The following is a 27,420-nucleotide window of genomic DNA, read 5'->3' on the forward strand; positions in this document are numbered from 1 at the left end:
GTCGCTCACCGGGGACAAAGTTGTGATGGCTTACAAGCATTAATTTAATGTCCGCACGTATTATGACATATTTGCTTTGGGAGGTCTACGCATTTATTCAGATCTTGAGAAATGTGTTACATGCTGTTAATTTATGTATTTCTGTGCGCTGTCCATATATTGTGAATGTTTACCTTATATGTTTTCTTGTAAGGTGTCCGGCATTGTTTTTTTTATTTTTCAGAATTTTGTTGAGTGGTTGATAGTGTACTATGTTCCATTGTATAGCCTTGATTGTTTTAGCCAGGTGTGCATCCAAGAGTCATGTACTCTGTGTAGTTGCTTTTACCTAGGTGTCTGTGTGGAAGGGTTGTGTACTCTGTGCAGTTGTTTTTTTACCTAAGTGTGTGTTGAATTGTTGTGTACCCTGTACAGTTGTTTCGTGTTGAAGGGTCGTGTACCCTGTGCAGTTGTTTTTACCTAGGTGTGTGTTGAAGGGTTGTGTACCCTGTGCAGTTGATTTTACCTAGGTGTGTGTTGAAGGGTCGTGTACCCTGTATATTTGTTTACCTAGGGGTGCATTGAGGGGTTGTGCACCCTGTAAATTTGTTTATCGAGGGGTGTGTTGAGGGGTCTAGTACCCTATGCTGTGTTTTTACCTGAGACTGTTTGTCTCATGTATGTGTGGTGTGCAGAAGGGGGTGAGTGGTGAGAGTATTACACCTCATTGGTGTAATTTATTCTCCCAGTCCTGCATAATATTACCATTGCATAATTTCTATTTTTTTATTCAGTATTGTTAGAAAGTGGATAATCCTACTATCCTGAGTTCTTTCAAATTTGCAAATATTATTTGTATATTTCATATTTCTCTTTCTTACTGTACTTTTATTGTGCATTGTTGTAGAAATCATTATTTATTTTTGCTCAAGTGAAGGAGATGTGTTATACCTTTATCTCCTAATTGTTTATTGTTTTCCCAAGGGAAGGAGATGTGTTATACCTAGATTTCTTATAATGCATCTTTACCCTGGTTACCCATTCCCTGCTACTCAGCCAGTATGAATGTGCTGTGTATGTGGAATGTTAGAAAGCTTCATGAGGTAGTGGAATGCTGGAGTGCCTGATGGAGTGTAGAGAGAGAGAGACAGTTGGAGTGTGTGGGCTGAGCAGTTAGAATACTGCTCCTGGTGGGGCTCAACTTGATATCTTCTAGCTACCATCTAAACCTGACCTGTAACTAAGCCTAAATAAACCTCTTACTCATTACCTACTTCATGGTTACCACTGGACTTCTTTAGAATTACATCACAGTGTTGTTAAGTTGACAGTTGCTGCGACGAGCCACATAGAGCTGAAGGTTTTTCCTGTGGGTGATGTAAATTCGGAATAAAGTACTTATTCTTCATTCCTTCATCTGTGGAGCACTTTACAAGTGTTAGCCCAAAGATGCTGGGCAGAATAAAGAGACTGATGTTTTTGGGCATCTGCTGTGGGCGCTTCCTGAAATGCCAGCATACAAAATAAAAGTGTTCTAGATTGTGAGGGGTTTCATGGAACTACTGTTGCACCTGTTGGCACGCTCTTATTTATGGAGAGCTATAAAGTGCAATTCAGCAGGAGGCACTCACATGGCAACAAACTTGAAGAGTGATCCCACTACTAAACCAATTCATCAACAAAATATGTCATGATTGATTGATTTATGTGTGTGTTAGGTATCACCCCAATTTTCAGCTTTTTCTTTACTTTGGTGAACCATGAATACAGTTAAATAAAAGTTGCAGGGTGTACTAGCTAGCTAGAAAATATTATTGATGATGGTAGGGTAGTCATCAGGAGAAAAGCAAGAGCATTGCAGAAAGGTTTTGATGTCCACTCTGCTAGTGTTAAGGATACAAATTTGACTAAAGTTTGCTATGGAGGGGAACTGGTATAACCGGAGGGTAACAATTAGGAATCAGCCCATCCAGCGTTTGCCATATATGATTGTTGGAACTATTATGGGCATATGTACAAGGGAATGGCCAGCGTGGCGTTAAGCACAAAATGATAACGCCACTCTATGCCATTCTGAAAACGCAGGGATGAGTCGTATTTGCCAAGATACTACACATCTCTGTGTTCTCCATAGCGCTGGCACAAAAAAAAGATGCCTAGCGCCAAAGCAGGCACCCTTGGGCCACAGTGTAAGGGTGCCTGCGTTGAGGGAATGATTGTTTATGTGCAGGAAGGTATTCTTTCTTGCACATAAAGAAGCACAATGCAGCACACATAGAAACAGCAAACATGAGGAGAAATAAAGAATTTTTCCTCGTTTCGCCATGCTAAAACCAGGTTTTCCCTGGTCTTAATTTTGGCGCTGTCTCCTATTTAGACCACTCTTGTGAATAGGGGCAGTGTCAAAATCAATGGGTGTTGTGGCAGAACTCTCACCACAACACCCTTTGCCCACCCCTTTCATGCTAAATATAGCATAAAAGTGTGCCTTTTTTCCAAGGCAGTTGTAAGCCAATTTAAGTAGCTTAACACCGCCTTGTATATATGGCGTAGCCCCTATCGTCACAGGAACATCGCTAAAAGTGTCGGCGTGGTTAGTTTTCAAAGAGCAGATAGTTTAGTTGCCACATCGTATTTGTGAAAAGATGTTCCATAGGGTTAGATCTTGTACTTGCAAAGAAACAACCCCAAGTTTTGTTTTGCTTTTTATCTTTTGCTGAAAAGTTTTCTTCACAATGGCTAAACTGAAAATGTTATTTTTGTGGTAGTGTATGATCAATTATTGCATTTATACTCAACCATTGCCCTAAATGTTTTGAACACAGCACTTCTAACTTTAAATTTGATTCTCAATTCCACTGATAAAGAATGAGTGCTTCTAGGATGAGTTTGAAGGGGTCTTCTATCTTGGCTTGACGGTCAGTTTTGCTCGCTAATACTATATGTGGTTTAAACAATCATTGCAGTTAGCACAGGCCTGTAACTAGGTGTGCTCAACTTGCTGTCCTTTTCTGAGATGTGATGGAACCTCGTTGGAGAATAGTAGGAGAGAAGGTCATTTGGATAACAGCACGGATACAGAGGGATGTATGACATTACAACGCATGCTTTTACCACGCATGCCTTTACAACGCGGTTTTTACAACAAAAACCTTTACAACGCATAGCGCTTTGGGGTGCTGGATAGTGAATAGTTTAATTTACTATTCCAACTCCAGTCCCCGTGGACACTAGGGAAGGTGTTGGATAGTAAATTAAACTTATTCCCTATCCTAGAGCGCCCCCCAGCGCAATGCGTTGTAATGGTTTGCGTTGTAAAAGTTGCGTGGTAAAGGCACTGCGTGGTAAAAGTTGCGTTGTAAAGGATGTTTCCCATACAGAGCACTCTCTTGCAGGCTGCAGAATGTATTATCAACATGAAGCCTGCAAACGGTCTATCTCACAGTAACCATACAATTCCCAATTAAAAGCAATACAATAGATTGTTTATTAATGTAACTAATGTCTAATAAACCACATTATGAACAATCATTTATTATTGTGAGGTCGGTAGGATTTGACTGATTTTTAACATTCATTTGTGTTTTTTCCAAAGGCATTTGCATACCAGTAGTTGAAACTATCCTGACAGCACACATCCCTGCTCTGGAAGAGCGCACCAAACAAAATGACCCACTAAACCATAAGGATCTTGGATGGCAGAATCTTGGAAAACATCACCCCAAGATGCCGCATGTAAAAGGTAAGCTTCCACTCAGCAGGTCTAACAGACCACTTTGAGACAGTTAATAGATATCAATAGTTGAATAAGTGATGCAACACTCTGGACTAACCCTCTTAACATTTGTCCTCTGAAAGACCTTTTCTTCGCTGACTGAGAGGTGAAGGGAGTTAGCATTAAATCAACCAATTTCAATGAAGAGTGTAACCCAATTGGCTACACAATAAGGACCAGGAATCAGTGACTGCAGTTAAGAAGGTTTATCACAAGTTATCAGTCAAGTAAAGATAAACAAATCTCAGCACTATGCTGTAAAGGTACAGAATAACAAACGGGAAACCCAACCTCCTAAAAAAGTTTAGGTGTTCCAGCATAAGGCAAACAGTGGCAGCAGTACAAAAGATCAGCAGCAGGATTTGGTGCACAGAAAAACGTTCTGCTTCTCCCGTATATACAGTAGAAAATCTAAAATCATCTAAACAAAATCTATGCTAAGGAGGATGGTTTTGGAACCTAAAGGATCTAAAAAATAAGAGAAATGCAGAAAACTAGGAAAGATGCAGGAAAGTGCAGAAAATAAGAGAGGTAAGCGAAGGTGTCAGCATCTCAGATGCTCGTTCAAAATTCGGCTCGGGACAAGGAAATTAATATTAGCCTAAGCCACGCTGAACAAAGAATCAAAGGGAAAGCATAAAAGACTAAACCTCTTAAGGTCCAAAGGAAAAGTAGCGTAAACTCAGACAGTTTGAACACTAGTTATTTGCACCAGAATATCCCAGGTAAAACTCCTATGTCTGCATCATTAGGGGCATCATTCTCACATCAAGATCTGATGCATTAGTGAAATATCCAAGGCTGAACATTCTCTGCCTCTCCATGTTCCTCATCAATGTCTTCTTCGCCGGCTCTCTATCTACCACTACTATAGTGTAGTTCTCAACCTAACAAACTATGTGAACAGACCTGCAGAGAAAAAGACATTAAAGCAGAAATGAAAAACAGCATTTTATGCAGAATGAAAAACAGACTTAGGCAGGACTACTTAAAATATAAAAATCAATGATTTACTTTTAATTTGCGTGTGCACATCCAAACGCAAATGAATAAAACTGACAGTACATTAATTACATGTTACATGTAGCATACAGTAAAATATTGAATATGTGTGTATAAGTATGACTAAGAATTACATTTAAATGCAATTATGAAACACTAGTGCACACATTACATGAATCATTGTCGTTTCTAAAGTAAATGCACTTTTAATAGGTAAGAATGGGTTATTTAATCAAGTCTATAGAGAGTATATCATTTAATACCGTTGAGGCACACAATATATTTATGAACCTCTAATTCTACTGTGAATGCACGAGTTTTGGCAGAAAATTGTGTGCATATTTTAAATCTAGGGGGCGAGAAGACGGGAGCAAGTGCATACTTGAGAGAATATTTGGTTTTACTGGTCATGTAGCTCAAAATCACAAGTTGCAAAACATTCATAATCACAATTCTGGATCTATTAAAATTGGATTTTTTGAAAGAGATCGAACTCAGGAATTAAAAAAACCCTGTCAGAGGCAGAGGAGATCCCATACATACAAATGTTGTTAAGTCAAATTTGTAATGTTTTTTAAAGTGTATCAGCCAATGAAGATAAATCAAGCATGAAGCTTGCTAGTATTTACAAAAATCTGTAAAAGTCCACCCACCATCCCTGAAAGATTTTTCAAGCTTCCTTCTGATACTATGCAATCTCTTCCTATTCCAAATGAAACATAACAATATTATTGATTTTTTTAATTTGTCTGAAAATCAGGGATGGCCAAACATAAGAAATTTCAGCAAGATCATTTTTTTCAAAATGATTGCGTCTTTCACTTAATAGTAGTTGTAGATTACACCAAGCGGTCAATTGTTCTTCAGTCTTAATTCAAATGTACAGATATTTGGACTGAGGAACTATTGAGAGGCTATGCTCGCTGCTACTCTCAATTATCACCATGGTAATGTAAAACTCAGGAGACCGCTGTAATTCTCCCTCAGCATGTATTGCGATAAATTCTATTCTGGTTGCATTTATTGTGTATCCTGATACTTTCTTGAATTTGAAGCTATATGTTAATGCCTCAAATACATTCTCTTGACTAGCCTGCAGGATGGGCACACTGTTGTCAGCATAGAGAAAAATCGTACACTGTAGTGCCAGATGTAAGCTGTAATGCTTCAGTTTTCCTTGTTGTCTTGAGTCTCAAATATATAGTAAACAGAGCAATAGAGACAAAGGGGGTCCTTGACATGTGCCACACTGAAATAGTATTTGACTAGGCTGCTGTACATTCATAAACACTTGTGCAATGGTGTACATGACACTTCATAATAGCTATCTTTGCCCAGAGAAACTCATAGTCTACCAGGTCAACAGCTTTCTTCACAGACTGTGGGGTGTTTTTCTGTTTCATTTTCTGCTCACTAAGATAGCCATTGAATCTTCTATTCCTGAAACCAGACCATCAGGCTAAACTAGTGCAAACAATTGAATGTTCTTTCACTGCACCACACAGTCAAACACCTCACTCATGCAAAACTGCACATCTTAGACTTCTGGACTGCAAGAGAGCAACTGTAAGCAACACCAGGGCGGAATGTGGCACTATGTATGAGCCTGAGCGATATAAAGCAACAGGGCTGTTCCAGGGCTCTTTCCATTTCTCGATACAGCTCGTCCTCTCCATTCCTGGACTTATCCTGTACCACAGCATTTATAGCCCTAACCAGGAAAAGTAAGCAGACTTTGAAAACTATGCAGGATATATTTAAGCATGCTGTAAGAGCAACCTTGCCATGTCCTGTGCTGTGGGAAAAGTGGAATGTAGCAAAATGGGCAGATATAACCATGTGTATTGGTGTAGAGTGGAAGGAAGTGGTCAAAAGGTCTTCTACATTTGATTAAAACTAGTTGACTGTAAAGGTATATTTTTTACTTCACTTGGAGAGTCATTTAGGGTTTCACCGTGGAACATATACCATAAACCGGCAGATTTACCACTCCTCCAATTCTGCAGCTCCCTCATTTCATTTAAAAGTAAAGGAATATTGAGTTTCTGATGGCAGGGCCTCAGCTGACTTTGCTGTTGTAAATCTTTAGTTGGATGTCCATTCACCACTGGGCCACCAGTATTGTGTTAGAAGGCATAGCGGCATGGCATGATGGTGCCAGGCATTAAAACTCATTAATGGCTCCCACATGCAAGGGAACAACTCATTGCATGTCAGGCCACTGCTTTTCTGACAGAAATCCTTGTTTAATGAGCTTGCTACTCAAATACAAAGTGAAATAACTAGCAGGCTGCTGTGTTCTGACAGCAAGGATCGCATGCAACTCTGTTGAAAGTGTTCCCATAATATCAAAAGTAGAACTTTTAGCAAACATTCCCCAAGGTGGGGAATTGAAAATGTGGCAGGTGGATCTCTACCAGGATTGGTGGACTTAACACAAAACTCTAAGTCTACACACCCAGTAGATTTTTCAGTTGAATGTTTTCGTTTGAAAATAATACATTCAATAGTTAGCTAATCTTTTCCCAACAAGTTTCTGGAACTGGATACATTGCTGTACTCCAGCCCTAGAATATTTGGGGATCGGTTATTGTCACAGATCCTAGTACTGTAATGTATCATCAAATTGTTTTGTTTAGTGTGTTAGCACTTTGATACTTTACAGTAGTGTTCCTGTATTAATTACTGTAGCAAAATAAATTTTTTACCCCTTTTTGCATGATCACCCCCACTCTATGCTCTGTTGTATTTCTTGTTTTTGGACTCAGCCCACTTGACACAGGTGCCAAGTGCCCTGTGCATATGTTCGGACCCCAAAACACTTAAAATGTGCTTGACCACTGATTGGCACATTTACTTTATCTGTAAGTCCCTAGTATATGGTACTCTGTGTACGATGGCCTTGTAAACTAAATGTCACTGGTGGACTGTATCACTTATTGTGCTACTACTATAGTAACAATACAAAATATGACTGCAGGCTTGCAATCAGTAACCTGGCTGTAAGGGCTTAAACTGACAATTTGAACTGTCAAAATAACCCATTTTGACAGGCCTATACCTTATTTTTAAACATTAATTAAGTCACCCCTAAGTAGGCCTTAAATGCCCATTAGGCAGGTAGCATGATATTTAAAAGTAGGACATGTAAACATTTAATGTTAAACATGTACTTACAATGTTAATGCCCTAGATACTATTGTCATTGTACCAGGGGTTAGCTGTTCCATACGAAAGCACTGGGACAGTATATCACTTTATTAAAGTTAATAAAGCTATCTCCACCTAGAAACTAGAAAAAAGTAAATTATTGGACTTTTAAAAATATTGTTTACAAACACAATTCAGTCATAAAGTCGTGTTTGTAACAAATATTTTATAAAAACTACTTTTGAAAACATACCTTTAGCCTGCCTGAAGCATTTGTCCGAGCTTCCAACTGTAACCCAGGAGCTGAAAAGTTCCTTAGTTAGGTGTGAATTGGCTCCCAGAGCTGTGACAAAGGGCTTGGGTTTGGGGAGGTGTTGTGTGCATTGGACAGCCTGGTAGTCAGGTCAGTGCCCAGGTACTTAATTTCTGCAAAGGGGCCGACACTCTCATAGGCAGATGTAGCTCACACCTGGGCCTACTCTCTCTATTGCCCTCCTAGCCAGCCAGGTAACAATCCCAGAGGGAGGAGAGCTGCCCTCAGAACTGGTTTTGAGTAATTACAGGGGATAAATTACTGAGCTCCCTCTACGGCAGGCACTGGAGCTTCGCACACAGGAGGAAAAGTTCTGTTCTAGTTAGAGAGCGACACTTTGGATTGTGTGCAGTAGGGCACACAGGAACTGCTGAAAAAGTAGGTAGGGTTCACCTAGTGAATATTTTCCCTCTTAGTTAGAGATGGGCCCGGAGTCACCCCACCCACAGGCTAATATAAGGTATAAAACCTGCGGACACCATCTTCAGAACACGGCTGGGCCAGTGGAAAATGGAAGAAGGACTGCACCTGCTCTTGTGACTTTAGGGCTGAGTCGGACAAAGAAGTGGACTCCAAGGATCAGTTGATTAGACTCCTGTTAAGCTACATGGATAAAAATAGCTGCAAGGAGCCCACTGTGCCAAAAAGCCCAGCTAACCAGTTTCAATTCAACTTGCCATGGATCCTGCTAGTGCCTTCTGTTGGAGTGAATTCTGACTCCCAAGTGCTCTTTTCGAGTTCCTGGAACCCTGGGCTGGTGTTAGAGTGTACTCTTCCTGCCCAAACTACAAAAGCTGGGACTTGGACACTTTTTGCCAACTTTTTCTCAGAAGAACCGGTGGAAGACAGAGACCGGGGTCAAGACGAATCTGTTGATGCCAAATCACCAGTCAGATCTAACTTCCTGGCCTGCCCCGCTGAAGGTGATCTGACTTCCAGAAAAGTTTCTAAGTCCAAACGAAGAGCAATGCCAAAGCTGATCGACGTCAAGGCCTTCCTGGGCACAGTCTTCGGATTTTGCCCACTTAGAACTTCCCTGCCTTCATCTACGACAGCACTGGGACCCCGCTTTTCAGCAACCCACCATCATCAAATCCTAATTCAGTTCAAGCTTTCAATATGCTTGCCAATGACTCATTGACAACCACCTTCCTTGTTTACAGAGAAGTTTTTAAGTTTGAATTCAAACTTTCCACCTGGAGGAACTTAGGCACTGTAGTCAACTGGTGTTCAATAGGGGTCGGCCTTAACTTCTGACTTTGAACTGGCCCTTCTAAAGGTTGGTGAATTGCACTGTTTAAGTAATCTTTCATTTAAATAAAAAATTAAAAAAAAAAAAATATATATATATATATATATTCACAGAAAAAACCATAGGTTATAGTGGATATATAGTTAGGAATTTGCATTTACAAAACCTTGAAAATTCAATGAAAAAACCATAGGTTATAGGCCATATATAGTTAGGAATTAGCATTTACAAAACCTTATTTTACTCGCATAAAACCATTGAAATTCCATATATAGTTAGAAGCGCTAACTATATATCGCGCACCCGCAATCCACTGCTGATGATGTCACATATTACATCATTCATGACATGGTCAGTGACATCACTGATGACATCACTGATGACATCTCAAATGACATCACTGATGACATCACTGATGACAACACCCAGTGACTGTATGTTTCTGTAAAGTTAAAATATGTTTCACATATTGAAGAATGAGTGGATGTATAAGTGTCTGGATGAAGAATTTAGTAGGTGCATGACTGACTGTATGAGTGAGTGATTAAATGTGTTTCACTGAGTGCATGGGTTAGTGACTAAACTGTCTTAATTTGTGCATCAGTATGTTTGTTGTTGTGTAAGCTGCTGCATGTGTTGATCAGTAGCTATAAGAGTGGCCATATGGGTTATTGATTGGTTGCCCAAGTATTTGAATGGGAGGCTGAGTGTGTGTGTGGGTGGCTGGGAGGTGCGTGACTCTGTACATAGATGTGTAAGCAGTTGATTCACTAGGAGTATGAGTTCAAGAGTGCATGTGGAAACAGCTATATGGGCGGTTGACTATGCATGGGTGTTTTGGTGAGTGAATGGATTTCTCATTGCTACATGAGCAAGTAAGTACGTATGTAAAACACAATACATGTGAGAGTTGAGATATATAAATAACTGAACATAAGAGCCAGTGAATGTGTGAGTGGCTGTATCGATCACTGTGAGCTTGTATCAGGGATTATATAAGAGAGTAAATATGTGTTATTATATGTTTGAATAAGTAAGATGTGTATAACTGTATAGTTGAGGAAATGGAGGTGTGATTGATTCTTTGCATGACTGACTAGGTGTGTGAGTAACTCCATGGATGACTGACAGTCTGTGAGTGTCTGTTTATACTGAGTGTATGTAAGGTTATATTAGAGTCTGAAGAGGTTCATTGTATTATCACATGAGTGATGTGATCAGTGATGACAAATGAGATGTCATCAGTGATGTCATTTGAGTTGTCATCAGTGATGTCATCAGTGATGTCATTTGAGATGTCATCATTGATATCATTTGAGTTGTCATCAGTGATGTCATTTGAGATGTCATCAGTGATGTCATCAGTGATGTCACTGACCATGTCATGAATGATGTAATATGTGACATCATCAGCAGTGGATTGCGGGTGCGCGATATATAGTTAGCGCTTCTAACTATATATGGAATTTCAATGGTTTTATGCGAGTAAAATAAGGTTTTGTAAATGCTAATTCCTAACTATATATGGCCTATAACCTATGGTTTTTTCATTGAATTTTCAAGGTTTTGTAAATGCAAATTCCTAACTATATATCCACTATAACCTATGGTTTTTTCTGTGAATTTCATTGGTTTTTTAATAGCAAATATGAAAAGCTTTAAAATGTCAAGTACGTGATAGATAAAAACATTTTCGTATTTATGCACGCTGATGTGCTTTGAACGCTGCAACCCCCCCCCCCCTCCCCTCTTTTGCCTTAGTAGTACTCTCTCTTTGCAGATACTGAAGGGTAGTTAACGCAGGCCTTTACCCCCGTTGTAATCCGTCGTGCCTCCTTGTCTCTCCATTTGATTGATTGTTGTCCAAGCATTTACTGTTTTAGAATTGGTTCTCTTTGGATCATTCTCTATTTACAAACAAGCACAAAGTCGCAATACTCTGTTTAGTCTTTGCAGATAGTGAAAAATCGTGTAAAAAAATAAAAGTAATCGAGCAAAATCAGTAGGCCACTAATTGGATCTCTTTTTGACCTCGCTAAAATAGAAATATTAGGAACAACCCTTCTTGAGAAATACGAAAATAGTGAGATGAACTGAGCTCCACACCATGAGGGCTGCAAGACAGCTCGGCTCCATCACCCATCCCGCACAAAATAACGACAAACCCTATGCAAATATTAAAAATATAGACAACACACCAGCAAAGAAACAGGGTAAAACATTTTAATAAAAAACTATTTACATAACGTTGGTTTATAAGATGATGTCAGTAGTGGACCGATGTGTGAATAGATCGAAAACAGCACAAGGCTCCAAGATCCAGATAGCAAGCTCCTGGATGTTGGGTGCCATAGTTTAGAGTTCTGAATTTCAGCCTTTTTCAATGCCTGTGCTTTGTTGAATCAAAATGGCGGCTTGACACAAAGCTGACTCAAGCGTTGTTACTGATGCCATGCAGACCAAAACTGGTTTTCAGTTTGTACATTTTTCTAGATTTTTCAATCCAAGTTTGGTTGACTTTGTAGAACGATGGCTTCAGATTTTCAACATACGGTGTGGTGGCGCTGACTGGGAGGGGGCGCTTCGCTCCTGCCCCCTCCCCAAGTAAGATTTTCATACGTGAAAGTACGTTAATGGTTTTGGTCCCTGAGATGCTTCGATGTTACTACCATTCTCAAATAGCATAAGTTCTGGATGTTGGGTGCCATAGTTAAGAGTTCTGAGCAGTGCTTGTAACACTGTCTGAAGCTTATTTCCACCTACTGCAGCTTCACTATTCTCAAAGTAAGTGAGTGTCGTTTGTGGACCTGACTGCATTAGAAAACAATGTGATATGTTACCTTCCTAAACAGCTTGACGGAGGCCCCTGAGGGGCGGTGTGATGGCCATGGACTCGGAGAAGACGCTTGGCTCCGACACCCTCCCCAAGTCTTATAGCACTGGTGTAGCCTGAGATCGCCCCCGACATAGGCGGCCGGCTCCCGGGGTCCGGCGGAACTTTTTGCCTTTTGATGACTCTTCAATTCTGGACCTTGTCCCACAATCCGTTTGACCTGAAGACAAGCTGTAGTGGGGCGCCCCTTTATCGTTTTAGTTGCCATTCCGCCCGCTTTTGCTACACTGTGCCTCTTCCGCAATTCAGCTGTTTACCGCCCGCTCTTGCGACTACAGCGTCTCGCTCACCATGTAGTTGAGATGCGCCCGCTCTTGCGGTGCAGCGATAGGCGGCTGCCACAGGACTCTCAAAATGGCGGCCGGCTCTTCGGTTTTGGGCCTGGTCCACTAAAATGGCCCTGGGACACCTTGGAACTCGGACGCTTGTCTGCTAGGGCTTGGGTCCCATTCTCGAAAAGCGTCCCCACAGCCGTGAAGATTCTACAAAAGTCTTGGGGGCCTCCGACTCCCGCAGGCTTCTGGTGGGGAGCGGCTGCCATGTCTGCTCGTGGAATGGCCACGACGCAGTTACGAGATGGTAGTGGTCTCATGCTGACGCCAGCTTTAGTCTGAAACATCCAGAAACACTGTAGACTACCAATTCGATCAGTTCCGGTAGCGCCCCAACATGACCCGGAAGAGAAGAACTTGCCCTCCCCTCTTTGACTGATGGTTCTTGTTGCCTGTCCCCTCTGTTGTCATTTAACAGAACTTTTTGGACTGCTGAAAGGGGTTGTGTTCTGAACGCTGGTTGGTGGAGACATTTAGACTATATTCTTGACCTACGTTGTCGCGTAATGCGTTTTATGACACGCCGCGTTAGCGCACCCGGAAGTGATCCGAGGCGCGGCGCGCAGCGCGTAACGTAAGCATAACAGGTCATGTGACTTGTTAATAAAACTTTTCATTGGTTCATTTTACTTTTGTTAATTTAATGATGAAAAGCTTGGTCATATGACCTAAAAATTACGCTTTTTATTATTTTCGAACAATATTTTTTTTTCAAACATATGTTATAATATTCCAGGCTAATGTACTTTCCCGGAAAATTTACAACTGTCTTGCAAGTAAAATATATTCCTTTTTCGAGAAAAAGGGCGTTTCTTCCTTCCATGACGGAGCCGTTGAGTAAAAGAGATTCGGCCTGCTGTCTTAGTCGCCGATACGCCTGATTATCAGATTCTTATCGATCACTTTATGTTGCAGACATGAAAAACACAACTGCCCTTGACCATTTATCTTTACTGAGTTCCTACATATTATACCTTTTATCCGTCATGTAATTGGACTGCTTTATTTCACTTGCCTTTTACTGATTCGAAAACAGTCACTAAAAGTAAAAACTTTACAAATGAAAATACTACTACCGTGTTTTGTTTTAAAAACCTTTATTGTGAAAATGTCAGTATACAAATACGGGCCTATAACCACGTGGGCCGGCCACGGAGCAAACTGAAATCGTATATGATGAGGAGACATTTACACTGTAGAAGAACGTAACGAGCGGGCCATTAGGTGACAAGAACAAAGGTGTCTAACAGTTGCGGAATCGGTGGACGTACATTTTGTAATTAAAATACGACAGGGCCACTTACAATAACATTTTCTAGATATACATTTGCGGGCAAGGAGTTACGAGTCCCATTTATACCGGCGCCATTTTGGGCGAGGCCGGGCAGGTCCAAGATATAGTCAAAATGTCTCCACCAACCATCGACCAGACCAGAACCCCTTTCGGCCCTTTATGCTACAAGATGGTGTCTTCCATTCAGAAAATATTGGTGGCAGCATTTTGAAAGGAAACAGAAACAGCCGTTCTCGAGTTTCACATTGTTACATTTAGGAAGAATGTTGAAGAGTAGTATGTGGAAAATCTGAAGCCATTTTTCTACAAACTCTCAATCAGACTTGGATGGAAAAAAAAAACCTGAAGAATGTACAAACTGAAAACCAATTTTTGTCTGTATAGCACCAACAGTAACGCTTGAGTCAGCTTTGTGTCAAGCCGCCATTTTCATTCAATCAATAGCGTCCCCCTGCACACATTCAGGGACCTGGTCGTGTCTTCAGATGAAACGCATTGTAGGAAAAGAAGCAGAAAAGAAAAGGCAAAAAGTTCCGCCGGACCTAGTGAAGCTGCAGCAGGTGCAAATAAGCTTCAGACAGTCTTCAACTTACTCTGATTCTTATAATAAACTTCAGATAGTCTTACAAGCACTGCTCAGAACTCTCAACTGAGGCACTCAACATCCAGGACTTGGCATTCGGATCTTAGCGCCTTGTATTTTTGTTTTGTTCTTGATGGAGGGGAAACAACAAAAAACAGGCATTGAAAACGGCTCAACTGGAGCAAAAAAAAAATTACTTCTTGGGTGCATTAGGGCATTTATGATTTTCGAATGCCGTATTCATCAGGTTGATGCTCATGTTGCCATAGGACAGCATAGCATTCACCTTCTTTGATCCAGGAGGGATGGAGAAAAACTGCCAGATGAAACTTGAAACTTGGCCATCCAGATCTCGGCGCGTTCGACTCACTGTACCGCAACAGTGACCGCAACTCAGCTGGACACGCCGTCTTTCGGCGCAGCATTGTAGGATGGCCACACCAGTGCGGCAATTTGCTAGACACCACCTCGGTGCCATCCGGATCTCGGCGCGTTCGAGTCACTGTACCGCAACAGTGACCGCAATTCAGCTGGACACGCCGTCTTTCGGCGCAGCATTGTAGGATGGCCACACCAGTGCGGCAATTTGCTGGACACCACCTCGGTGCCATCCGGATCTCGGCGCGTTCGAGTCACTGTACCGCAACAGTGACCGCAACTCAGCTGGACACGCCGTCTTTCGGCGCAGCATTGTAGGATGGCCACACCAGTGCGGCAATTTGCTGGACACCACCTCGGTGCCATCCGGATCTCGGCGCGTTCGAGTCACTGTACCGCAACAGTGACCGCAACTCAGCTGGACACGCCGTCTTTCGGCGCAGCATTGTAGGATGGCCACACCAGTGCGGCAATTTGCTGGACACCACCTCGGTGCCATCCGGATCTCGACGCGTTGTGCTGCCTTCGGCCTATTCGCACATCGGTCCGCTACTGACAGTGACCGCAACTCAGCTGGACACGCCGTCTTTCGGTGCAGCATTGTAGGATGGCCACACCAGTGCGGCAATTTGCTGGACACCACCTCGGTGCCATCCGGATCTCGACGCGTTGTGCTGCCTTCGGCCTATTCGCACATCGGTCCGCTACTGACGCCGCCTCACGTGCCAACGGATTTTCTACGCTTTTTGTAGCCCTATGCCGCAGAACAGGTCATGTGACTTGTTTATAAAACTTTCCATTGGTTCATTTTACTTTTGGTTTCCTAAAGATGGAAGGCTTGGCCATATGACCTAAAAATAACACTTTTCATTGGTTTAGAACATTTTTTTTCCCAAACGATGAAAGCCCCACCTTGTTTCTGGATCATTCAGACTGAAGCTGGCGTCAGCATGAGAGCACCACCATCTCGTGGCTCCGTCGTGGTCATTCCGCGAGCAATCATGGCAGCCGCTCTCCACCGGAAGACTGCGGGAGTCGGGGGCCCCCAAGACTTTTATACAATCTTCACGGCTGAGGGGACGCTTTTCGAGAATGGAGCCCAAGCCCTAGCAGGCAAGCGTCCGAGTTCCAAGGTGTCCCAGGGCCATTTCAGTGGACCAGGCCCAAAACCGAGGAGCCGTCTGCCATTTTGACAGCCATGTGGCAGCCGCCTATCGCTGCACTGCAAGAGTGGGAGCAACTCCACAACATGGTGAGCGAGACGCTGTGGCCGCAAGAGCGAGCGCAACTCAGCTAGATGGCCGCCACCTGGGGAGGCCCGTTCACGCCGCCTCCCCCCCCCCCCGGGCCGCCGCACGCCAATTTTCGGAGCAGCATTGTAGGATACCAAAACCAGTGCGGCAGTTTACTGGACATCACCTGGGTGCCTGTCGTACATGTTGTGTCAGCCATGTGACACTGGACACAGACCGCTACTGACGAGGCCTCCCCCTGCACCACCCGGGACGCCCCACGCTGTTTTTCTGTGCTGCATTGTAGGATCCCTAAACCAGTGCGGCACCCAGGCGACATCACCTGGGTGCCGTCCAGAACTCTGCACGTTGTGCTGCCTTGGGACTATTCGCACAACAGACCGCTACTGACGAGGCCTCCCCCCGCCCCACCCGGGACGCCCCACGCCAATTTTCGGAGCAGCATTGTAGGATCCCTAAACCAGTGCGGCACCCAGGCGACATCACCTGGGTGCCGTCCAGAACTCTGCACGTTGTGCTGCCTTGGGACTATTCGCACAAAAGACAGCTTCTAACCATTGTTGCTTTTTGTGTTAAGAAATGTTTAAATGTTTTTAGTTTTTGTTCTGTTCATTATCGTTAAAAGTTAATAAAGTTTTATAACCTTAATTTGTTGGAGTGTTATCTATTTTTTGAAAAACGGGTGAATGGGGCCTTGAATCGGGTTATTGTCATGTGTGGGCTTTGGAAGTGTGCTGCTGCAGGATCGGACATTTCAAACTCAAATGCACGTTCTTTTTCTTACCTTTCCGAAGCATGGAGCGCAATAGCAGGCAGAGAAAGGGTGATGCACGTGTTGAACGCTACCTGACCTGGCAAGTTGCTGGCAGTGCCCCCCCGCCCGCTCCTGAAAGAGGGCACACACACACCGCCGCCCTGAGTACTTCACAAATCTTTAAAAGACCATGCGCTTGTTCATGAGGCTTAAATGGTTTATCACCTCTTCTAGAACCCCTGCATCGACCCTCTGACGTTTCATGGAAAAATTACCATGTAACACAATAGCAAGCCCTGTCGGCTGAAACCCCCAAGGAATCGTGGGGCATATTATCAAGGGGGTTTATCTCCGCTTTTTTGGCTTTAAAAGCCATGAAAGCGGAGATAAAATTATCTCCCTATTACCAAGCTGTCGCTAACACCAGTTAGTGACAGCTAAAAGGAGATAGCGACCATCTTGGGCCCCGCTTTGCATGTCAGTGATATTTATCACTAATGACATGCAAAGTGGCGTGCCAAGATGTTAGCGACTGGAAACAGTCCCTAACATCGCTACCTTCTATTACCAACTTTTGGAGATATTCGCGCTAAGCGCGAATATCTCCAAAATCTAACACCTGCCCTGAGCAGTTCTTAGCCATGTTATCCAATGGGAGGTGGATAACATGGCTAAGAGCATTAGGTCAATAATACATGAATATCGCTGACTTTTCTGCGATAATAGCAAGGTTTATCTGCGATAAAAATCGCCGATGTGCGGCGATAATTTTTGTCTCTAAACAAGTTAGAGACAAAAATTATCGCTAGTTGTTCGTAATATGCCCCCGGGTTTTTGCTTGCAGAAATCGGGAGGCGGGAGACTAGCACTGAAATCAGTAGTCACACGCCTAAATCAGGAGGATTGGCATGTCTGAATTCTCTACAGCTGGGGCCATAAACTACATCCGCAGGGTTAGGTGATATCCTGGGACCAGCCTGGCATCTAAAATGGCTGCCGTGCACGACAAAATTGTGCCATTCGAAAAAAAGGCAAGATGGCGCAGCCGCTGGAAGAGATGTATCAACATATATCAGCCTCCTCAGCCACCCTCAGGAAACATAGGGGATTAGGATACGTCTCCCGCACCCCCTTATACCTAGTAATTTAATTAACGAAGCACAAAATGGCGAATTCCCGTTTCGCTACCAGTTTGCGGCCCAGTTCGCGGCCCGTGAAGCGCTTCTACCGTGAAAAATCATTTTTTTTTTTATGTTCCCCACGGGACCCTTTAATAACCCCAACAACATTCCTAGGGGGTGAAGAGGGGGATACGTTGCCCCCTTTCATTAAATTCCCCCTTAGTTTTTCACCTTTTCTTCTCTCTCGATCCTACCGAGAGACAAGATGGCGGCCGCTCCGGACTGTCACGCAGCAAAAAAAAAAAAAAAGCTCACGCACAGCCGCTGGAAGAGATGTATCAACATATATCAGCCTCCTCAGCCACCCTCAGGAAACATAGGGGATTAGGATACGTCTCCCGCACCCACTTATAACTAGTAAGGGGATTAGGATACGTCTCCCGCACCCCCTTATACCTAGTAATTTAATTAACGAAGCACAAAATGGCGAATTCCCGTTTCGCTACCAGTAGCACTGAAATCAGTAGTCACACGCCTAAATCAGGAGGATTGGCATGTCTGAATTCTCTACAGCTGGGGCCATAAACTACATCCGCAGGGTTAGGTGATATCCTGGGACCAGCCTGGCATCTAAAATGGCTGCCGTGCACGACAAAATTGTGCCATTCGAAAAAAAGGCAAGATGGCGCAGCCGCTGGAAGAGATGTATCAACATATATCAGCCTCCTCAGCCACCCTCAGGAAACATAGGGGATTAGGATACGTCTCCCGCACCCCCTTATACCTAGTAATTTAATTAACGAAGCACAAAATGGCGAATTCCCGTTTCGCTACCAGTTTGCGGCCCAGTTCGCGGCCCGTGAAGCGCTTCTACCGTGAAAAATCATTTTTTTTTTTATGTTCCCCACGGGACCCTTTAATAACCCCAACAACATTCCTAGGGGGTGAAGAGGGGGATACCTTGCCCCCTTTCATTAAATTCCCCCTTAGATTTTCACCTTTTCTTCTCTCTCGATCCTACCGAGAGACAAGATGGCGGCCGCTCCGGACTGTCACGCAGCAAAAAAAAAAAAAAAGCTCACGCACAGCCGCTGGAAGAGATGTATCAACATATATCAGCCTCCTCAGCCACCCTCAGGAAACATAGGGGATTAGGATACGTCTCCCGCACCCACTTATAACTAGTAAGGGGATTAGGATACGTCTCCTGCACCCCCTTATACCTAGTAATTTAATTAACGAAGCACAAAATGGCGAATTCCCGTTTCGCTACCAGTTTGCGGCCCAGTTCGCGGCCCGTGAAGCGCTTCTACCGTGAAAAATCATTTTTTTTTTTATTTTCCCCACGGGACCCTTTAATAACCCCAACAACATTCCTAGGGGGTCAAGAGGGGGATACCTTGCCCCCTTTCATTAAATTCCCCTTTCGTTTTCCACCTCTTCTTCTCTCTCGATCCTACCGAGAGACAAGATGGCGTCCGCTCCGGACTGTTTAGAATGTTGACAGACACCGGAGAGCCAATCAGCTTTCTGCGCGCAAAGTTCCGATAAGCGAAAAGTAAGCGGACGGATCGCTGCCCAGAGCTCTGTTACAGATATATATCTTGGTTTGAACGTTAATTTCTCAAAAACTACTGGAGCACATATATTGAGACCTAGCAAAGGCACATCGGGCTAACAGTCCCTACAATTTTGCCAAGTTTCGTGCAAATCCATTCAGCCGTTCGAGCTAAAAGTGAGTCCAACCGCCCTATGGAAAACTCAATGCAAAAAACGCGTTTTGGGACCCCCCTTTTTTCTCGGCCCCCCCTTGACGAAACCCCCCCAAATTTTCAGGGGCTGCTCAGAATCAAAATGTGCCATTTTCCTGAAAATTTCAGCCGATTCCGTCCACAAACGCCAAAGTTATTAGACATAGAATTTTCAAAAGTCCCATAGAGAAAAAATTCTAACTATATATACCTACTGGCGATAGCCAGTAGGTAATATATATATATATATATATATATATATATATATATATATATATATATATATATATATATATATATATATATATATATATGGTTGTGCGTAGGGAACAGGAGGGGAGCCTTTTTAATCCAACATTGGGGAACATAGAAATTACAGCACACACCGTCCTGTGAAACGGCGGATCCTATCGTCATCACCGCCATGGGACTCTGAGTCAGACTGCTGAATTCTGGGTCCTGTAGTTTGGGATACCTATAGTATCAACTACATGTGGCGGAGCCTATTTAAGGGAGGAGCAGCCGCGACCAATCGTACAGCGGCAGGACATTTGAAAGTGTGGACTGTGGGTTGATTCTTCATTTTCCACGGCGCTGACGAAGGCTCACAATGCCGAAATGCATTCGCCCTGGTGGAAAGGATAATTAAAGGTTTCCTATACCTGTTCCCGTGTGGGTCTCTGCCTTTTCGTTTGTTGGGAAGGACTTTGGTGCATATATATATATATATATATATATATATATATATATATATATATATATATATATATATATATATATATCTACATCTTCGGTTCCCCTTATTGGATTTTTGTTGTTTTAGTCTCTTTTCGTTAATTAAAATAATCTCTATAGTCGTTTTTATAGATGGGAGGGTGATTTTTATGATATATGATTTGGACATTCTAACTGGTTTGGTACTTTTAAATACTTTACACTTTTTTTAAGTTAAGTCTGTCTGCTCTGTGCCAAAACTAACAGGGGTTGAGCTCAGGTTTAAATGACTGCAACCTTATCTGGACCTAAAAGGAATATTGACATTACTACTTGTAGTGGACTACCATCCACCCCAACAAATAATTCCCTTTCTCACAATTACTATTCTAATTCTAGTCAAAAACCATAATCCTAGAAATCTTCATCATACCTAAATCTTAATTCTTAATAATGAGATGGATTACATAACATTTATTTTAAAATCATATTGTTTTTCTACCACATTTTCAATTAGATTGGTGTTGTATCAATAGTTTGAGCCTAAAGACTTAATACTGTAATGTGCATGGTTCATTTATGACTTTTTACAGGGTTAATAAAATTTCAGCCACTTGATCTACGAATATATGTGTTATTATAATGCTAAATTAAAAATAGCAATAAACATAACGTTCCCTACCTGATAAGGTCTCACCCATATTTACTAATAGTTTGTGGCATTGTAATGTGACTCAAAGTGATGCAAAGCAATGCATTAGTATTTAATTTCAAGCACCCCATGTGTTTGCTCTCCAAAGGTACCCTTTTTTCAGTGAAAAAAGCACTTTGTGCTGTAAGGCGTAATGGAGGCATAAGTGGGTCAGTACAGTGCAAACATCTCTAAATCCTGATGCAAAGTCTGATCTTCTAAGATAGCCAGGTCGAGCTTTGCATAAAAAACTAAGGCCTCCTTAAAGCAGGTGATAACAAGAAGAAACATTTTAATTTCTCAAAAAGCCCACAAATTCTTTGCATTTCTAAAGTGCTTGGCTAACCACAAAGGGCCTCACAGCACTAAGCAGGAAATGCAGACTGTTTTCCCATAGTGATTAGATCAACAGAAAAATCTTTAGATGTTTTCTAAAGCTCAATTTATTGTGTCCTGCACATCATAATGGGCAAAGAGTACTAAGGTTTGGGAGCCAAATAGGCAAATTATCGTCCACCGCATTTCGACTTATGGATCTTAGGAACTGTGAGTTGAGTTATGCTAGGGGATCTTTAATAAAATGCAATCTGCTGCACTTTGTACCAATCAAAGTCTTTTCACTACATTCTTTAATGGCATCAATATCAATGAACTCTTCTCAATACTAAAATAACATTGGAGCCGTGGTATGAAGTCTCAAAACAATTCTCTTTATTATTCTTCAATACCTCAAAGAAACAGTCCGGCCAATGTGTTTCATCCTCCAAGAGGACTTCATCAGCGTCTATGTATTTTTTTACAGCAATGTCACATCGAAGTCTAAGTGTAAAATGGATCAGTGCTCCACAAAATTCTTGGAACACAAGTACTGCTCCTTTATTGTTGTAGGAAAATACCAAGTGATCATACATAAATATCACAGCTAAATATCCACACCCCACTCTACTCTGTAAGGTCAGTCTGGATAATACGACACACCACCACCGCCACGTGGCAAAACTGGCTGCTTATGTTCTCATTCAGGGAGGACTTGGCTTGGCATTTCGGGTTGGACTGTCCCAATTGGAGCAGGGTCAAGGCTGATTTTCATATAGCTGTGTCCAAACTGAGGTAACATGGTGTGGGTGTGCAAAATAATGATGTATTGGGATGGGTCCAGAGTAATTCGCAGTGGCTAAGATTAATTCAAGCATTCCATCCATCACTTTTTTGTATACTTTACTGTGTCACACTAAGTGAGACAGGTATGCCCAGAATTGGGTACTATGCACACTGTCATTGGAATCAAGCTGTACACGGCTGATGAGCCCACAATTAGGGTGGAACTGATCTTGTGTTGCTTGTGCTTCTGTTCAGGGAGTATCTGGCTTCGCAGTTCAGGCTGGACTGTTTCGCCTGGAGCAGGGTCAGGACTGACTTGCATATAGCTGGGTCCAAACTGAGGTGACATGGTGTGCAAAATAACTGTGGATTGGGATGTGGCTCGAGCAATTAGTAGTGGCTGTGATTTATTCAAGCATCCATACGTTTTTTTTTGTATACTTTAGTGTGCAAGCCTAAGTGGGGCGGGTATTCCCAGACGTAGGTCCCAGGCACACTGCGTCACTGAAACCAAGCTGTACCCGGATGATGAGTCCATAATTAGGGCGAAACCTGTCCTGGGTTGCTTGTGTTCTGGTTCAAGGAGGACCTGGCCTGGCAGTTCGGGCTGGACTGTTCCGATTGCAGCAGGGCCAAACTGAGGTGACATGGGGAGCAAAATAATGATAGATTGGGATGTGGCCTGAGTAAGTACCAGTGGCTGAGATTAATTCAAGCACTCCATTCATCAATTTTCTATATATTAAAGATTCTAGAGAGCACACTGCAGACCAATGGTTGGAGATATTGCCGACCACCAACACCTCTGTTTTTTTCTCCGTTGAGCTTTAAACAGTTAGCTGACATCCATTCTGCTACTTCCTGCAGGCAGGAGTTGAGCTGCACAGAGTTGAAGTCTGTGTCATGGGTGAGGTTAGAGATGTTCTGGGTGTTATGGGCAGATGACAGTATAGACAGGCCTTGTGATCGTACAATTTCCACCAAGGGGCGGTTGTACAGGTTGAAAAGCGTGGAGCTTATGAATGAGCCTTGGGGAACTCCACACTTTTAAAAGATAAGAATGTTCTTAACAAGGCTCCATATAAACTTTAAATCTCCTGCTGTCTACAAATGATGCCAAACATTGTAAGACTAGACCGACCACTCCAGCCTGCTCCAGCCTTTGCAATAAGCTTAAATGTAATACAGTGCCAGAGGGTGCACTTAGGTCCAATAGTATCTCTGCAGCTGAGTCACCTTGATCTAAAATTACCCTTAATTCTTCTGTGACAGCTAAAAGCATGGTCTCCTTGCCACATATAGAGTGAACGCCGGTTTGGGTAAAGTGGAGTCTTGTGTTTTTCAAGAAATTATGATAGTTATTGATTAACGCACTTTTCAAGCAGTTCACTGGTCCCAAGCAATGAGTATATTGTCCTTTAGCTATCTGGCCATGTAGCGTCTAATGAGGGTTTCTTTAATAATGGCTTCACAATCGCATCTTTCCATGAAGAAGGAATTGTACCACTCTGAAGTGAGAGATTGAAGATGTCTAATGGGAGGGGATGTGTAACAGCTTCCCCTTGAGTAAGTACAAAGAGTGGGACATGATCAAATGAGAAGCCTAATTCGACTGCCTTCTTTAACTCCACTAAACATTTCCTGATAGAGGGGAAGAGAGGTAGGGTTTCACTGGTCGAGATAGCAAAACAGGATGGAGTCGGTACCATAGGCTGCTCCAACTTGTCAGAAAAAGTGGCATACATATCCGTGATTTTGTTTTGAAAAAACTGGGCCAATTCATTACAACAAGGTTCTAAATCGAGGGGGCATGGTGCTCGTATGGAGTTCGTAAATGATTGAATTATCTTAAATGCCTCCTTAGCTGTGTTAGACACATTCTCTATTTGTGCAGCAGACTAGGTAGTGCACACCTCTGATAGTGTAGTGATATTTTTTCATTGATTTTTTATAGCTTGATTTTCTGCTAGCACCATCTGTTTTCCTTCAGTTCCTCACTTCCTTTCCATTATTTTACACTCTTTCTTAAGCTCTTGTAAATGAGAGTCAAACCAGGGAGCATGTCTGGCTGACCTGCCATTTTTATTATTTGAGTAGTATGGTCCTGTCTGTAGAGAACTTAATAAAATTGTTAAATATAGGAATCACTTCTGAAATTTCATCCCCTAACTCAGGTTTACAATTTAAGAGGGTGAGCTCCTAATTGGTGGGATCTAAGTTTGCTCAACAGCGTTGTAGCCTCTGTGTCTGAGAAAGGGAATATGTTGCCTAATAACTAGGAAGAAAAAAAGGAATGATATAGAGGTCTGTCCATGTTACCTGTATAGTTCTCAAAACTGGCATATTTGAGAGATTACTAAACATAGGGCCTTTTTTAGGTCTCTCTAGAGCCAGCGCATGCGCTGCTTTGGCGAAACATATGGTAACTGGCTTTTTGAAGTACTACCAAAAAGCTTTCTCCGGCCACGAGCGAGCGGTTATGCGCGCGGGTGCGCGCTTACGAGCACAGGCTCCATCTCAAGGGCACCCTTACAGCCACGATTACTTTCAGTTTTGCGGCGCTGCCATCTGCCTTTCCTCGCGCCGCTTCTCCCACTCCACAGAACGCGTCCCGGTTCACGGCCGCGCAGCCCGTTACTTCTATGGCCGCGCGGCCAATGCTTGTCCTTATTGCCATATGTGATTCGATCTATTTAACACTGGAAAGGTGCATATATGTTTTAATGAAACTTCTCTCTCTGCCTCTTCTTTGTTTCTTTTCACTGGCTTCTTTCTGCCTGTACCTTGTTTTTTCCATTCCTCTTCCTGCCTTTACTTTTTCCGCCTTTCCTCCTCTCTCCCTTCCACTTATTGCTGCTCTCTTTCTCCGCTTCTCCCACTCTGTAATGCCTCCTTCTTCTGCACACGCTCACTTTGCATTACCACACAAGATTAGACCATCACATTGCATGGCAACATACCCCACCCCCACCCAGCCCCCCACATGGACACAGCAAGCAAAGATTGCACTGCCACTGACATTTAGTACCTGCTGTATTTGTTTTCTGTATGTTTTATCTTTTCTGTCTGTTTGCTGTAACTTTCAACTGCTGCCACCACCTTCCCTATACTTGTTATATATGATTTTTTTCTCTTTTGGCCATTAGGTATAAGTTGTGTATAAGTGAAAGTTCTGTAAATATTTTCTCAAACAAGAGCCAAAACGATTTGTAATTGCGTTGCGCGGAGAGCGTACATGTGCTCTCACCCTGGTGTCATCTGTGACGTGTTTTTTCACATCTTTCTCTGATTATACAATCACATTTGTGTCACTTCTGATTCGTTCGTTTGTTTTTACCCTAGTCGCTTTTTTTGAGCCATTAGTTCGTTTACCCCATGCACTTTTTTTTGGGTGATTGGTTAATTTACCCCGGCGCTTTATTAATATTGAACATTGTCTTTGTCTTGTGTGAACTAGGTGTTTATACGATGCCTTAAAGGACTCGCACTCCAGCTCCAGGCAGATCTCTTTGCCCAATACAACACATCTTAACAAACGCCAATGAGTCATTACTAAAAATAAGTGGTTTGCGATTAACAGCAATTAATAAAAAACAAAATCACTTGACATAAACACAACTTAGTGACACTTTGGTTTACGCACTGGGAGAAGGATGGAGTAGTTTTGCCACAATCACAAGAATATATTTAGGAGCCACAAGCGGGAGGAATGTTCTAGTGAAAACTAACTCCTGAGACATGCATTTTCAAATTAACTAATTAAGCACTGCCATCACCAACTCTCTATCACAAAACAAGTTTCGCACACACTATGTCTCACACACTCACTCTGCCTCACAGTCTCACGCGCTAACTTTACCAAACTCTAAAGCACTAAGTACATTAGACTAACACTCACAAAACATAAGTACAAATTCCACTCTATCTCTAAAATAAATGTCCTCTCACAATCACTTTACCCAACTTACTAACTTACACACTCAGGCAAACGCAATTACTCTAACAAACTATATCAATAAATAACGCTCAGCAACTCTCCCAAAAAAACAACACAACAACTCTCTATCGCTACATTAAGCAAGCCTTGTCATAGCCAATAGTTTTCGCTTTTGGGACCTTATAAGTGTTTAGCCATTCAATAGTTAGTGTTGTTGCACCAAGGATATTGTGCTGCATAACTAAATACTAATAAGGTCGCAAAAGCGAGACCTATTGGCTATGCCAATGCTTGTTATATGTAGGATCCTTAACTAATTGGACTAACTCTATGCCTGCTAGGTCCTGACCTAGCTTCATTGCACATCCACAAGTGGGGTTGTCAAAGTGACTATTAACATCCCAAGACAGGGAAAATTGGCCTTTTGTAGCACCAGGCTTGCCAATATATTTAGTAGGGCTTGTAAGAATCGAGTTGTTGACCAAGGTGGTTGCTGGACCAAGACCCCTATACAGTAAAGTTTGGGGTAAAATTGATAGCAAAAGCTAGGCTTTTACAGCCTAGTACAGTTAAAGGAGTAAGAAAACACTGTTCAAAGTCTTCTTGTAAATTATAGCAACCCCGCCCCCCACCAGGTTTTCCTGTTTGATCACATCACGCTATGCTGTAATCAGTCGGTAAGGTCTGTTCTATGTCTGGTACTGAGTCCCCATGGAACCAGGATTCAGTAAGAAATAGATCTATTTGCATTTTTGTGTAAGGAGCAAACAGCAGTTATAACTTGTGTAACCCAGGGCAGAGACCTCCGCTCCGCCAGCGGAGCGTGTGGAGATTTGCCTTCTCCGCGGAACCAGAACGGAGCAGAGTTGGCCGGCCCCTGCCTCCACCCCCCTATTAAGAAGTAAGATACCAGTAATAAAAAATAAACTTAAAACCACTTACCTCTTTACCAGGCAGTACACTACAACCAGAGTTAAACTTGTGCAACGCCAATGATCTTCAGTTAATCAGAAAAATACCCCACGTCTCCTTTACTATCAGGAGGATGTTGTCACAGAAGCCTTGCTGTACATTAGGTTGTTGGAGCCCTAAACTACAGTTGCATGCCAAACACGACAGTAATGTATCAGTAGGGTTAAGTGAGTGA

General features: G+C 42.6%; 1 protein-coding gene across 1 annotated transcript in view; it reads left to right on the forward strand.

The window, feature by feature from the left end:
- The window catches only part of DKK2 (dickkopf Wnt signaling pathway inhibitor 2), a 275,731-nt gene that overhangs the window by 244,908 nt on the left and 3,403 nt on the right, over positions 1-27,420 (forward strand). Inside the window, exon 3 of the mRNA XM_086962023.1 lies at positions 3,575-3,721. Coding sequence (XP_086818149.1) covers positions 3,575-3,721 — 147 coding nt within the window. The remainder of the gene's footprint in view (positions 1-3,574; positions 3,722-27,420) is intronic.

The sequence above is a fragment of the Lissotriton vulgaris genome, chromosome 3_1, assembly GCF_964263255.1.
Source record: "Lissotriton vulgaris chromosome 3_1, aLisVul1.2, whole genome shotgun sequence".
Lineage (NCBI taxonomy): Eukaryota > Metazoa > Chordata > Amphibia > Caudata > Salamandridae > Lissotriton > Lissotriton vulgaris.